Source organism: Pleurodeles waltl, chromosome 3_1 (genome assembly GCF_031143425.1).
Source record: "Pleurodeles waltl isolate 20211129_DDA chromosome 3_1, aPleWal1.hap1.20221129, whole genome shotgun sequence".
NCBI lineage: Eukaryota > Metazoa > Chordata > Amphibia > Caudata > Salamandridae > Pleurodeles > Pleurodeles waltl.
Genome location: NC_090440.1, coordinates 185,444,319 through 185,458,066, shown reverse-complemented (window position 1 = coordinate 185,458,066; position 13,748 = coordinate 185,444,319). Strand labels below are relative to the sequence as shown.

The following is a 13,748-nucleotide window of genomic DNA, read 5'->3' as shown; positions in this document are numbered from 1 at the left end:
CCTAAAGTTTCCTTAAGGTGCCCATTTGTTTACCAGAAGGTTTGGGGTGATGGGTTTTAGCTCAATGTATGTGTAGCAGTGTAGTTACTCACCAGTAGTATCACCCCAGCACACCATGAGATGGTACAAATACAAGTAGGCATAATGTGAGCTAAATCACCTCAAGGCGCTTGAGCATGCACACTCATTGAAGGTGACAGATTGGGAGCACTGAGGGCTGAAGTCTCGATGGTGAGGAAATGCTGCCCCGTAGCTGTGCTGAGAAGCGCGAGAGGTTTGCGCAGGACACGAAGGGACGGTGACTAATACAGAGACGCCATTCAGAAAGGTCTGCCCCTCTGGCCAACTTCACGAAAAGACTGCGCAGAGCTGCAGGCAGCGACTATTATCTCGCGATGACAGGGCCTGGCCTTTGCACAGTGCCCAGAGGGGGTGCAATTAAAGCAGCTGTCGGACCAAGTGCTGTATGCCCCACTAAATCCCCCCTCACGCAGTTGCTGCTGAGCACCACAGGACCAACGCATCCCTTTGCCGCAGCACTTATGAGTGTTCCTGTTTTTATGAAGGAAGGGTGGAACTGAGGTGCAGCAATCTCTTTCTGGTAAGTGCCGGAGTGCCACATCAGAAGAAAAGAAGGTGTAGGGCTACGCAGGGACATCTTCGGGATTTTAGGGGACCTGGGCCAAACGTATTTTGGGGGACCCTGGCCGGAACAGCTGTGAATTTATGATCTAATTTCAGCTCTTTCGTGCCCTCTTTGGCCAGGTCAGTGGCAGCACACTGGCACACTTGTCCTAATTCTTAATGTGCTGACATCCAATATTCAGGGATAGTGATGCGTGTTTTCAATATTGTAACAGCAGCATCTCACTAATATTACTGCAAATAATCTCTGTGACCCCTTCCCATTTCTTATATGTGTACTTTTATTTGTGGATGTTGCATAAAACATAAACACATTTTTCTGTAAATCGTCTGTAATAGATTCTTAGACATCACACACATTGAAAATAAATTAAAGGAAAATGATATTTACAACAATCTGTTTAAAAATTTCTCAAGGTCATCAGGGCAAGACTCTGAAGAACAGAGCTGGTTCTATCAGGGGACCCCCTGAAAGGCTGAGGCCTGGGACCAGAGCCCACTTTCCCCATGCCTTTAAAGACTACGAGCAACCAAAGGGGGTAGTTAGTGGAACTGTCCACTCCATGAACTGTGCAAGTCCATAGCACTGCTATTCACTGACTTACGTAGGAGCAGAGTTATACTTTTTCTTGCAAAACTGCACAGACGCAGTTTTGTGTGAAAAAGTATACTGCCAGCTAGCTCCATTCCAAGACGCCGGCCCGGTGTCATATTTATGAAATGACGGTAGCCGGCGGTAAGGTCCGGCTAGCGTCCCCCGGTTGGGGGAGGCATAGGGGGAACAGGAGGTTGTGCGTCAAAGGATGACGCTAGTCTGCCTCTAACCAGACTAGAGTCATCCTTTGACACACAACCCCCATAGACATGACCCCTGCCTTAGTAAAGACAGGAGTCATGCCACCACCCCAATGGCCATGCCCAGGGGACATATGTCCCGAGGCATGGCCACTGGGCCCAGTGCCATGTAGGGGGACCCAAGTTAGGCCCCTCTATGGCACTTTAAAACAAAATACAAAATACTCACCTGTACTTACCTTACTTACCTGGGATGGGGTCCTCCCATCCTCAGACGTCCCTCTGGTGTGGATGGGGTGTCCCTGAGGCTAGGGAAGGACACCTGTGGGACGATTCCATGGTCTCTGACCATGGAACTAGGCCCACAGGTCCCCTAACGCCTGCCCTGACCCAGGCGTTAAATAATGGCGCTAGGCAAGCTTAACGATATTTTAAGGCCTCCTTCCCCCCGTGCCTGATTTTAGCACTGGATAATAAATATGGTGCTAAGGCCATATCGTCATTTTTTGCATGGGAAGGCCTACCTTGCATCTCATTGACGCAAGGTAGTTTCCCACAAGCAAAAAATGACTAACTCCAAAACTTTGGAGCTAGACTGGTCTAGAACCAAAGTTTAAATATGGAATTAGCTTTGTGCAGAATTTGTATAAAAAACGAGACACAAATTCGGTGCAAACAGAATAAATCTGGCCCATAGTGTGTTACAATGCATGGGCTGGTCTTTTATTGCCTTATTATAAATGAGTTCTGACTCGCAACTCGCTTATAAGTAAATGACAGGAGTTGTTAGTAATAATGTATTGTGTTGACCCACAATGATCCTGTGGTCAGGACCGCTACATAGATTCTTCACTTGACTCTTTCAGCTGCTTAATTTAAGAGGACAGGCAAATGGGCATTGGCTTAGCACTTGGTGCTCCTCCCTTATGAAACCGCAATGCAACAGAAACTAAAACAACTGCTCAAAAAAGTAAACAAAAGGTTGGTGACTTGCTAACAACTCTGAAAAGGCACTTGTAATAAAGTACATCATCTTTCTGTCCGTGGCAGTCTCCTGAATACATTTTTCCATGTAATTTATATTAGGATATCTTGTGGAAAGAAGCTCTGCTCATTCCCAGTCCCAACACTGGGACCTGGATTTACTAACCTTTCACTCAAGGCAGTGCAGCAAGGGAAGTCACCGTGCTGTGTTATATGAAAGGAAAGGAGCAAAACTATGTCATATTTACAAAGATATGCAGTGGGTCTGGTGTTGTTGTGGCTGCCTTACCCCAACGCAGGCACTCTTCCATTGTGTCCCAACCAAATGTGTCTGCATTGTGGTCAGGATAGTTTATACAGGACAGTTTTTGTACAAGTAAACCTGCAAGAAATGCCACCCGACAGGCACCTGCGTTTATCATCAAGTGAGGACACCACACTGGATTGTGTAGCCTACAGTACATATGGGAAAAGAGACAGGGAATAGACATAGATGTAGAAATATGGGGTTAAGTTAATATTACACTTTGGGAGAATATTTATCTGATCTTTGGTTGCCAAAATAATCATTCACCCCTTTCCTGAACTTCATGGAGGCCCCAAGGCCCATATTTATGGTTGGTTTGTGCCGTTTTGGCGTAAAAATGTTTTACGCTAAAAAGATGCAAACTTAACGCCATATATATACTTTTGATGCTAGACCCGTCTAGCAGCAAAATTTTGGGCTTAGCTCCATTTCTAGGATGCGCCTACCCACCTTGCGTCAATGAGATGCAAGGTAGGCATTCCCGTCCTAGGAATTACTCTAACCCCCTAATGCCATATCTATACTCCGGTACAGAGATGAAGCGCACGGAGTAGGCGGACACAAATAATGGTGCTAAGCCTGCTTTGCACCAATATTTAATGCCTGGGTCAGACCAGGTGTTAGGGTAGGTGTGGATCCATTTCCATGGCCAAACACCATGGAATGGGCCCACAGATGCCCATCCCAAGCCCCAGCAACACCCCCACCCACACCAGAGGGACACTACAGGATGGGGGACCCCATCCTAGGTAAGTATAGGTAAGTATATTTTATTAATTTCAGGTGTGCCATTCGGGGCCCCTGGCATGGGGCCCCCTGCCTAGCACTGGGTCACGTGACCTTGCCCAGGGGACACTGGTCCCCTGTGGTGGCCACTTGGGTGGTGGGCATGACTCCTGTCTACACTTAGACAGGAGTCATGTATGTGGCTGCTTGTGCGTCATAAAATGACGCTAGGCTGGTTAGTGGCATACATTTTGCCACTAACCAGTCTAACGTCATTTCAGACCCACTAGTGTAATATTCCCTTACGCCATCCATGACCGACTAGCGTTTATTTTTCAGATGCTAGCTATTCCTTAGCGCCATCTTGCATCATTCCATAAATATGACGTTAAGATGGCTCTAAGGAATGGCGTTAGCCAGCGCTAATATTTTTCACGCAAAACTGCACTAGCGCAGTTTTGCAACAAAAAGCATAAATATGGGCCCAGCTTTATTCACTCATTTTTACAAGGTCATAATAGCAATTAGTCTTTTTACATCTGGTGTTAGCCAAGACCTTACGAAAGTGAAATTAAAATATACTTAGAGGGGCTTTAAGCCTGCCAACTGCATCCATTGTTTTCTTACTGTGTCAGTCAAATTTTTCTTCCATCCACTACAGCATCTAGCATGGGTAATGGGTCAGCCCACTCTGCCATTGGAATAACTCATTATGAGTGATGTAACCTTTCACAAGGAGTACATACAAAAGAATTCCCTTCAGTACCAGAGACTATATATCAATGTGAGCTTTTTGAGACCCAAAGATATTTTAGTTTTTTGCCACTTTTTCGAGTAGAGGTCAGGTATTTTAAGATATGCAGTATCTGTGTTAGGAGCTCCAATTACTGATGTGGATTTCAGTATGTAACACATACAACCTGGGTTGTTACCACGCAAGATGTTTACAACGTGGCCATACCATGCAGATAAGTACCAGGCATGTCATTTTCAGGCACTTTATAGTGTGGGACTTTACCATGCAGGCGGTGTTTTGTTTTTATTTAATTACTTTAAATAAGGAAATTGAGAGGCTGTATGGGGTGTAGTAAATGACTAGGAGTTAAGGGGTGGTTAAGGGTGCAAGGTAGTAAAGTGCTTTAAGGGCTTAGGGGTGGTTATAGGTACAGTGAGGGGCTCAAGGGGTCGTTAGAGTTAAGGTTATGGGTAGAAATAGGTTTTTTAGGGTGCAGGGATGAGTAGGAGTGCAGGGTAGAATGGGGTTAAGAATGTTTTTAGCATTGAAAAAGAACTGGGTAGTAAGAGGTTTATCGAGGTTTCTAGGGTTCAAGGATGGGTAAGGACAAAGGGTAGTAAGGGTTCCAGGGCTCAGGGATGGACAGGGGTATGAGGTAGTATGGAATTTTAGGGGTCAGGGGTGGAGTAAGTGTATGGGGTAGTAACAGGTTTTTCAATGGTTGAGGGATGTGTTAGGGTATGGGGCAGTAAGGGGTTTGAAAGGTTTAGGTATGGTTAAGAGGTAGTAATGAGTTTTGGGTTCAGGGATGGGTAAGGAGTAGTAAGGTTTTTTAGGTTTCAGAGATGGGTAAGGGTCGGGATAGCAAGGTAAAGCTTTTATGGCTCACTCTAGGAGGTGGTAGTCATTAGAAACTCAAGTACAGCAGTTACCACACCGCATCCGGAAATGGAACTCTGAACAACTCAGTGGGAGTGAGCCCATGGGCCTGAGCTGCCAGCAAAAACACTCCCAACTCTAACAGTGGGAAATGAAAATTACTTCAACTCAAACCGGGGTTCTACCCAAGTCCAAAGGGTATTACATTCGGCCAACCATAAGTACACATCTTGGTATCCAGTTTAAGTGACTAACAGGAAGCTGGTGATTGGGGTACTGATGTTATGACGTAGGGAGACCCGCTATGAGACGAGGTGCTGGGATTGACAATGATGTTGTGTTGCAACTAGCATCCCCAGCATAGCGGTGCCCCGGTTAGTAAATTTCACAGACCTTTATCTTAAAGCTGGCCAGTCATAATCAAGAGTTCCAGTTGCTGGGAGTACCCAAACAAGTAACAATGCTCGGTGAATGAACATGTTTGACCAGTACGCACTGGGAAATTGGATTTCAGGACTGTAGTCAACTGAGACTATAAACACAAATATCTCCATAGTGATAAGGGCTAGAGGGTCTAATCAAATCGTCACAGAATCATGGCAAATAGATGCAGCTAACTCAATGCTAATTGTAGACCTGAGGTAAAGACAAAGCACCAGTGGCAGCCGCCACAAATCTCAAGAAAGGGGGAGGGTGGGAGTTTGGGGGAACCAAATAAAAAAACATTACCTGTGAGCCGCCGCTGGCTACCTCGTGCTCCTCTTCCAATGGTGTCAGTGCTCCAGCAGTCCCTGCAACACCAGCACAGGCTCCCCTTGCAATCCTGGTGCTGCTCTCATGATATACCTAGCATGAGAGCAACATCAGGATTGGTCTGCAGCTCAGACACTGCATGAAAGTCTGTGCATTTTCTCCCACCTGGCTGTGTTAGGTCGACCAACCAAACTGCGCACTTAGTACACTCACTCCACTCCTTCTCACCCTCTCCCCTCCCATGCCCAGCCCCACTCCTCCCTTCACACGCTGGCTGAGCCAGCAGCTGAAAAATTTAAGAACAGTAAACTATTGTTATATTTTTCAGCTGCCATTGCGAAAGAGCCCCTCATGAAAAAGCACTTCAGCTTTTCTTTTACGTCTGTGAATGGAGAAAAGAAGAGACTATGCTAGGATTGTAGCCCTGGAAAAGGTTTCTCTAAGTCATTGAACTATAGACATTCAGCAACTTCCGGAGAAGGTTGTGGCCAGGCAGGTCCACGTGGCTAGACTTCCTCTTTGGTTAGCTACTTTCTTAATTTCTTATAGATGTCTTCTCTATAAGGCCAGACCTAAAAATAAGAGTTTGCAAAAATTTTTTGAAATTAGAAGATACCCAAATAAGTGCTGATGACATGGAACGTTATTCATATGAACTTTGATTTTCACTGTAGCAGTTTAGTGAAAGATAATCAACTGTTTTGTCAGCAACTGATGACCAGCATTCATTGCGTTTTAGTTCAAACCCATTCTGGAGTTGAATTTGTTTCCTCCATTATTGTTTGCCATGATATGTAGTAAAAGGTTTTGGTCTCCAAATTATCTGCCCTCAAATAATAGGTACTTCAGCCACAACTAGATGGAAACCAGGACATTTTTAAAACTGTTCCTCAGCGTATTCTTCAAGATTCAAGTGTTACTGACAGTGTGTTTTTACTGTTTCCCTTCTCATTTCAAGCAATGGAATAGGATATAGGAAAAAAGCGTAGTCCCTGGTACCTTTTTTCAGGCTAACACATGGGAAATCATTGCGCTGCACACGCCTCTGGCGAGGATGTCACCCTGGTCCTGTTTGCACACCACAGGTCGCAGCATATTTGCCTGACCCTTTAGAAGCCTTAATGGTGACCTGCGTGTCTTGCCTACTTAGTGTTCCTCATCTGTCCCTTGGCATCTTCTCACTTACCAAATTAGTGGTCATTCTGTCATCAAAGGTGGATTGGGGGATCAGACCCTTCAAGGGCTTACTCACCAGCAGTTCAGGATACTCACAGTGCCCACCTGTCCTACTTTTCAGATCCTCCTCAGATCTGTCATTCTCAGGTAACTCTTCGAAGCCAGTGAATACTGGCATGCCCAGAGGAGTGGTGATCAACCGCCTTGCTTGATGTCGTTGCACACTTCAGTATGGCAGAACATTCTGACTTAGGTGGGTTTCAGACGCTCTGATCCGCCACCTAGCCTATGAGGCCCCACACACTTGACACACTACAAGCTAGGGCCCGCCCATGCAAACCATTCCTACTCCTCCCATTGCTAAAGGATGTCTACTGGGTATCTCACTCCACTGATCCTTGTACAGCTCTGCGGCATAAGGGGATCAATGGGAGCATGAGCATACTTCCATGCCTACAGAACACTCACTAGTACAGTCATTATATAATGAGGAGCCCTGATGTGAATGTCTCTTGTGGTATGACAGTTGTCTTCTCACACTAGGTGTAAATTCAAAGAGTTACAAGAAATTACACACTAGTGAAGTAAGAAACACCTAATGTTGATTATAAGTGGGAAACTGGAGGCCTTTCCCCGTGTACCATTTTCTATTGGGCAGGCTAGCGATTAGACCCAAGAGGCTAACCTCCTTGGTATCTTCCCCACTCTATCTTCCTCTTTTTGTATCTCACATAGGCTTTCATAATCCCCCCCACCTATGGGTCTGTTGGAGCTCGATTACTGAGAGTCGGACATTTTATTTAGTCAGTGCTGCTGGGGAATCTGGGGATTGAGGATGTTTGTATATATCCCGTATTGTACTAAGCTGCAACAAGTTAAACACATGCAGTGACTACTGTTGCGTCCTCACTAGCCTGGGAACATGTAGCTCTGTAGCAGATGTCTTTATTCTTCCCCATACCTTCGTGTCCTGCTTGCATTGCGTCATAACTTTTATAAACACACCTTAACACCTTCCATCCCACTATGCAGTTCCTGTCTAGAGTCCAGAACTGTGAGGGCCCTGGCATGCATGATATCAAAGACATTACTGCTCCCCCCTTAGTAAACAAAAAGTACAAATAACTTTAGAATCCTACTTCTTCAATGAGCAGCTGAGGCGCTTGCATTGGTCTACCAGATCAAATGGTATGAGGTAGATGAGATGCACTGTCATTATGCATCAATGGCATAAGCTCAGGTGTGCGAACTTACATTCAGGTTGGACCGCCTCGCTTGTGATCTCTTGTGAACATTGAGGTAGATGTTTAAAGTGTGATGAATCCCTTGAGATGGATTTCCCAGGATGATGCGCTGTCACCATGTGTCTGTTTTGTACTTCTGCGTCTATCTGACAATTGCCAAGTCCCCTTTCTCAAAGACTGTTCCCAGGCACGTTGGTGACCGGCCAGCATATGTTTTCATCTTGCACTTTTGAGAAATGTCAATGACACAAACTTTACGGGTTTTCACTGATCGGCTCAATGTCCATTGAGGTCGTGTGATTCTGATGGCTCTACCAAATAGCAATGTGGCAGCGATTTCACCAGTTGTGGAGTGAGGGGTTGATCGAAAGACATGAAGAGCTGGGTACAGGTCTTAATTTAGATAGATTCTTTCCACTGAAGCTCGCTGAATTACTCTCTTGAGAGTGCCCTTAAACCATTCAACAACACCAATGGCTTGGGGCCAGAGAGATCAAGAAACTCCTTGAACTCTTTGTTATTGAAAGGCGGGCCACTGAGTGACGTATAGTTAATCTTATACATTTTTGATTTTTTTTTATTCAACATCATCAGCAAATGGTCGGACACTTGTTTTCTAAGTTTGTGTTGTAATGAGGTCCTTGAAAATGAGCATGTCTTTGTCTGCTTTGGTAGCAGCAATAATGTAATCAATGGCTAGAGCTGTTGGTGTGCTGGACCTCACAATGAAAATGAGATACTCTTAAGTGCTTTGGAAGTCAAACTGTGGTAATGTAGTGGCACTTGTGAAAAGTAATAAGTTTGGGTTTGAGAAACTTACACTTTGCTCTATTCAGAATGAGACCCGCATCAGCAAGTAGTTGCCTTGTCATACTCCTATTGTGTTGCCCCAAAAACTGGTATATCATCAATGTAATTAAAAGCATTCAAAACAAGTTGAATAATGAGGGGAATAATATCCTGAAATATCTCCGCAGCCGAAGATTCCCCAAAATGTGGTCTTTTATATTTGAACAAACCAACATGAGTCCAAAAAGTGGTAATGTACCTACAGTTTTCTTCCAGCTTGAGTTGAGGATATCCTTCAGTTCAAGATGAGAAGACTATAGCTACATTCAGTTGCATAATTATGCATGATATGTGTGGACCAGGATGTCTTTCTCTCTCAATGGCTTTGTTGGCATGGCGCATGTAAACACACATGCACACCCCACCTCCACTGTCCTTATTTTGGCACCATGACTATGGATGAAACCCTCAGCGCAGGACCTGTGGATTGTTCAATGATGTCATGTTTTACCAGTGTTTCTAATCTTTCTCAACAGCTGCTTGTAAGTGAAAAGAGACTCTGTAGTGTCGTTGAGCAACAGGGCCAATATCCTCATTAATATGAAGTAGCACTTTCATCTGCTTGAGTCTTCCTAAACCATGAAACAATGAAGGGAACTGACTCACACTTTCAGCCGGAGCATTGATGTTGTAGTTGAGAGATATCAGTCCCATGCCAGCAGCAGTGCCAAAGCTAAGAAAACATGCGCAAGATGAAGTACCTTGAATGACATGGATTGGCGCTTGCACTGTTTTGTGTCGCAAAGTTGCTGTGAGTGATCCTTGATTCTGTAACCGTTGTGAAGCAGCCCACATGTATACCTTTGTGTTTGATGGGGGTAAGGTGTGGCACAGGGATAAAACTGTTAAATGTTTTCACCAGTATAGTGTCAATCGATGCACCACTGTCTTTAATGCAGGTCACTTTTCCTGTGATTTTAGGGCACAGTCTAAATTAATTTTGTTCCTATTCTTTGTGACTAGTTTCCACTTTTGATCTTCTTTAGAAGCAGCTAACCCTACATGTGCATGTTGTTTCTTAGTCAATATCCTTAGCCCATATTAGTCTTTTTTACTAGTACTTGACAATGACATTGAAGAGCCTTTATACGATTAACTTGAAGATCAACTGGGCTTGGTTTGTACTTGTCGTAACTTATGTTGCCTTTTGGCCTTGTGGGCTTAGCGAAAATGCTTCTGGAGCCTTCTGGTGGCCATTTTCTCTTCTTGCTGTGACTGGCTTGATTTCTCTTTCACTTTGCAGACCGTTATGAACAGGTTTTCCTTCCCGCAGCTGTTGCACATCTGTCCAAAGGCTGGGCATTTTCCTTTGTGGGGAGACGGAAACCTACATCAAAAGCATAATTTTTTCTTCTTCTGAGATGTCGACTTGGAAGTATATGCTTTGTGCTTTTGCTTGCTTTTCATGATCAATGCTGATTCATCACGTGCTGTTCCTGCTTCCATCTTAGCAGCTTGCTATCTGCCTGTTCTTCTGCCCTTGCAGCCATTAGGATTTTCTCAATGCGTCTTCTAAAGGAATCTGAAGGGCAGCCATCCATGACTCTAAGGCGCGTGTCTTCCTCCTCATTAAAGTCAAAGAACTTACAGTGTCTGAGAAGTGCATCAAGCCTCTTAAATTAATCTATCGTTTCACCAGCTTGTTGCTGTGCTTGGTTGAAAATGTACCTATCGTAGTCGACTTTCGGGATCGGATTAAACTTGGCATCCAGTGCTTCCATTATCTTTGGTATGATGCATCAGCTTCTGAGGTTTATCTTTAGCACTTCTTTCACTCCATCCCCAAGGTTTTTAAAATATTTAATCAATTTCTTATTATCTTTTTCACCTAGCGCATCTAGTCATCAAACGTTTTGATCCATGCAGTCCACCTGGCTCCAATATTCTGCTTCTGTGTGGTATCAAACAAAGGTGGTGTCTTCAGGAATGTAGCTGCATCATATTTTGTGCTTCCTTCAGTCTCCATTGGGAGCAAAATGCTGTTGAAGCAGCACTTCCCTTGTACAGTGGTATTGGCAACCTTTCCATGTAACTATTGATGTTTGGGGCCTGGTCGTCACGCCCAATTTTAGAGGAGGTCGTATAGCAAATCACTAGTTGGTGCCGGCTAGTAGGCTTCTGTTTTTGTACCTGGTTGTCACTGCCTTTAACATTTACTTTGTATTGATGATGACTCTGTGTTATTGCACAGCGCAGTATTTCTTCTTTTAGCTTTACCAACAGGTTTTAGCAGGCATTTCAAATGTGCTCCTCTGCAGGTCCTTTAACTCTTCGAAGGCCGTGTGGAGGCTGGAGTGGGGCTTCAACTCCGTATACACCAAACACAGACCGCTTCGCATCAGTTTTGGTGTGCAGGTGGAACACACAAGCAGTTTGCTGTAGTTTTGCAAACTTCAAGGAGAGCAGCTTTGTTTCTTTGGGGCAGGTATCACACCTTCATCAGCAGCTGTATCGCCCTCCCCAGCTTGGGAGCACACATATGAACACGCCTCAAACAGAGCTCTGTAGCAGATGTATTTATTCTTCCACGTACTATCGTGCTCTGCTCGCATTCCATCATAACTTTTATAACCATTTCTTAACACCTCCCATCTCATTACATAGTTCCTGTCTAGAGTACACCCAGAACCGCTAGTGCTCTGGTGTGCATGATTTCAAAGACACTACAGCTAGTACTGGTTGTTCTTGTTTTTTTTTTCTTTTCCCTTATGGCTCTCGCTCTCACCAAATGTGCCAACCTGTAATGCCTTTTCTGAGGCTGTTTTGTAATGTTTTAATCCCAGCAAATCTTGCCCATTGATTGCTTGTATCTAAATGTCAGTAAATAAATGTGGTAAAAAAAGAAAAGAAAAGAAGTGGAAAACTGGGGAGACCAATAAATGATAGTGTACGAGATGTAATTTTGTGTAGTTGTAAAGTCTGGAGGCAATACCTCTTGTGGTACATGAGGTGTCAACTCCTTCTGTCATAGGGATTGTGATGATGACTTTTATGGCATAAGCAATGGAATCTCGTAAACTCTACGAGTGAAGGCCTTTGATAGATATATGTGACCACCACCATTACTCCAAGTGACAATTGTTTTCACCATGGCAATCATACAACTTACATCTAGTGCTTATACCTGTATTTGCAGAGGCTGCACAGATTTACTAACTCCATTCCATGTAATCAGGGCAGTACAGCCTTATTAAAGTTGATGTAATGTCAATAATCAAAGTAATGGCCAGTCATTGTATTGGTCATTCAAAAGTCGAAACAATGGAGGGGCACTGTTATAATTTCATGAGATGTTTCCTTACGCTATCACGAGTTCCATTAGTGATATCGCTCATTGCATGAGATGTCACCACAAGGTGGGGAGGGACCTGCTGCAAGAGATCTGTTACCATCCTCTTTAGTCAGTGGCCCACTGTCATTGTGCCATACCTGAGTATTGTGGTATTGAAATATATAATACTCAGAATCATAGTGTTCTAAATAGTGCTTCAAACTACAATTTCACAATGTTTGTGTGGCTATAAATTAAAAATGTTGTAGTCGCCTACTTTAATGCTACTCAATTTACAAACCCTGGAACGTTGGAAGTCTGAATTTGCCTCTAGTCACATTGCCCACTCATTACAAGTTGGATTTCCATGTGAGGAAACTACTCAAAAACTTATTGGCATTTACAGTGAGGATAGTGCTTTCCGAGCAGAGGCTCCATAAAATTATGTCCCAGCAAACTAATGATCTTCTTTTTGATCTTAAGTGGGTCAGTCCCTCCTTGAAGCTCTGCAATCTGAGCAATAATGAGATAACACTAGCAAGAGGCTCTACTGGTAATCATTTTTTCCATGGTGTGGTTTTCATTGTGCAAGTAGATTGATATTGTTGTGTGAGTAGATCGATATCATGAGATGCAGTCAATGTCCATATGTCAAGGGTAGGCAGGCAATGAGCCATCATGATTGTATTTGCAGTATTTACTTTCTGCCCAGTTTCCTGTGTCATCAGCGGAACCTACCTTACTTCTTCCAGCATCTGAAGCAGATCTGACCTTCCATTCAGTGCAGCTTCTAGAGCAGCACCTGCAGCCTGACCCTGCGGGGGCGAAAGAAAGAAGCAATTAGAAGTTTGTCTTGTTGTAAGTGGCTCTGTGGGATAATATTACTCTACATTCCTTAGAATGGATAATTTTGGAACAGATCATGTCATTACCACAAAGGAGCACACAGCCCTAATGTAGAGGCAGGAACTGGGTCTGACACCTATTACTACTAGCCTATACCCTGCTCCCAAGGAAGAGAAAGATTATTCTCTCCCTTGTTTTACTCCTCCTGATATAAAACTTCCTCTCCCCTAACCACAGCTGACCTCTCCTCGCCTTCTTCCTTTACCTTTTACTCACTTTATTTTCTGTCACCCGATCTCCTCAACACTTTGTAATTATATCCCACCCATTTTCCTCTTGTCCCTCTCTAACTGCTTAATTGCAGCTTCCTTAACAGATATGCCACCTCTAATGCCCTTAGGGGTGCCAGTCTTCTCAAATGTGAGGTGATATGTGATCTGATGTAACGGGTGATCCAATACATGCGGTAATGTGATCAGATGTATGGTGTAATGTGTGAGCTACTGTAGTAGGGAATGTTTTAGCTTATGTCTAATG

At 44.0% G+C, this 13,748-nt stretch overlaps 1 protein-coding gene across 2 annotated transcripts in view; it reads right to left on the bottom strand.

Annotated features, from left to right (window-relative positions):
- LMAN1L (lectin, mannose binding 1 like) overlaps positions 1-13,748 on the bottom strand; it is a 254,756-nt gene that overhangs the window by 30,216 nt on the left and 210,792 nt on the right. For both annotated transcript variants that reach the window (XM_069222136.1, XM_069222137.1), the window contains one exon: positions 13,104-13,180. In XM_069222136.1, the coding sequence (XP_069078237.1) occupies positions 13,104-13,180 (77 nt within the window). The remainder of the gene's footprint in view (positions 1-13,103; positions 13,181-13,748) is intronic.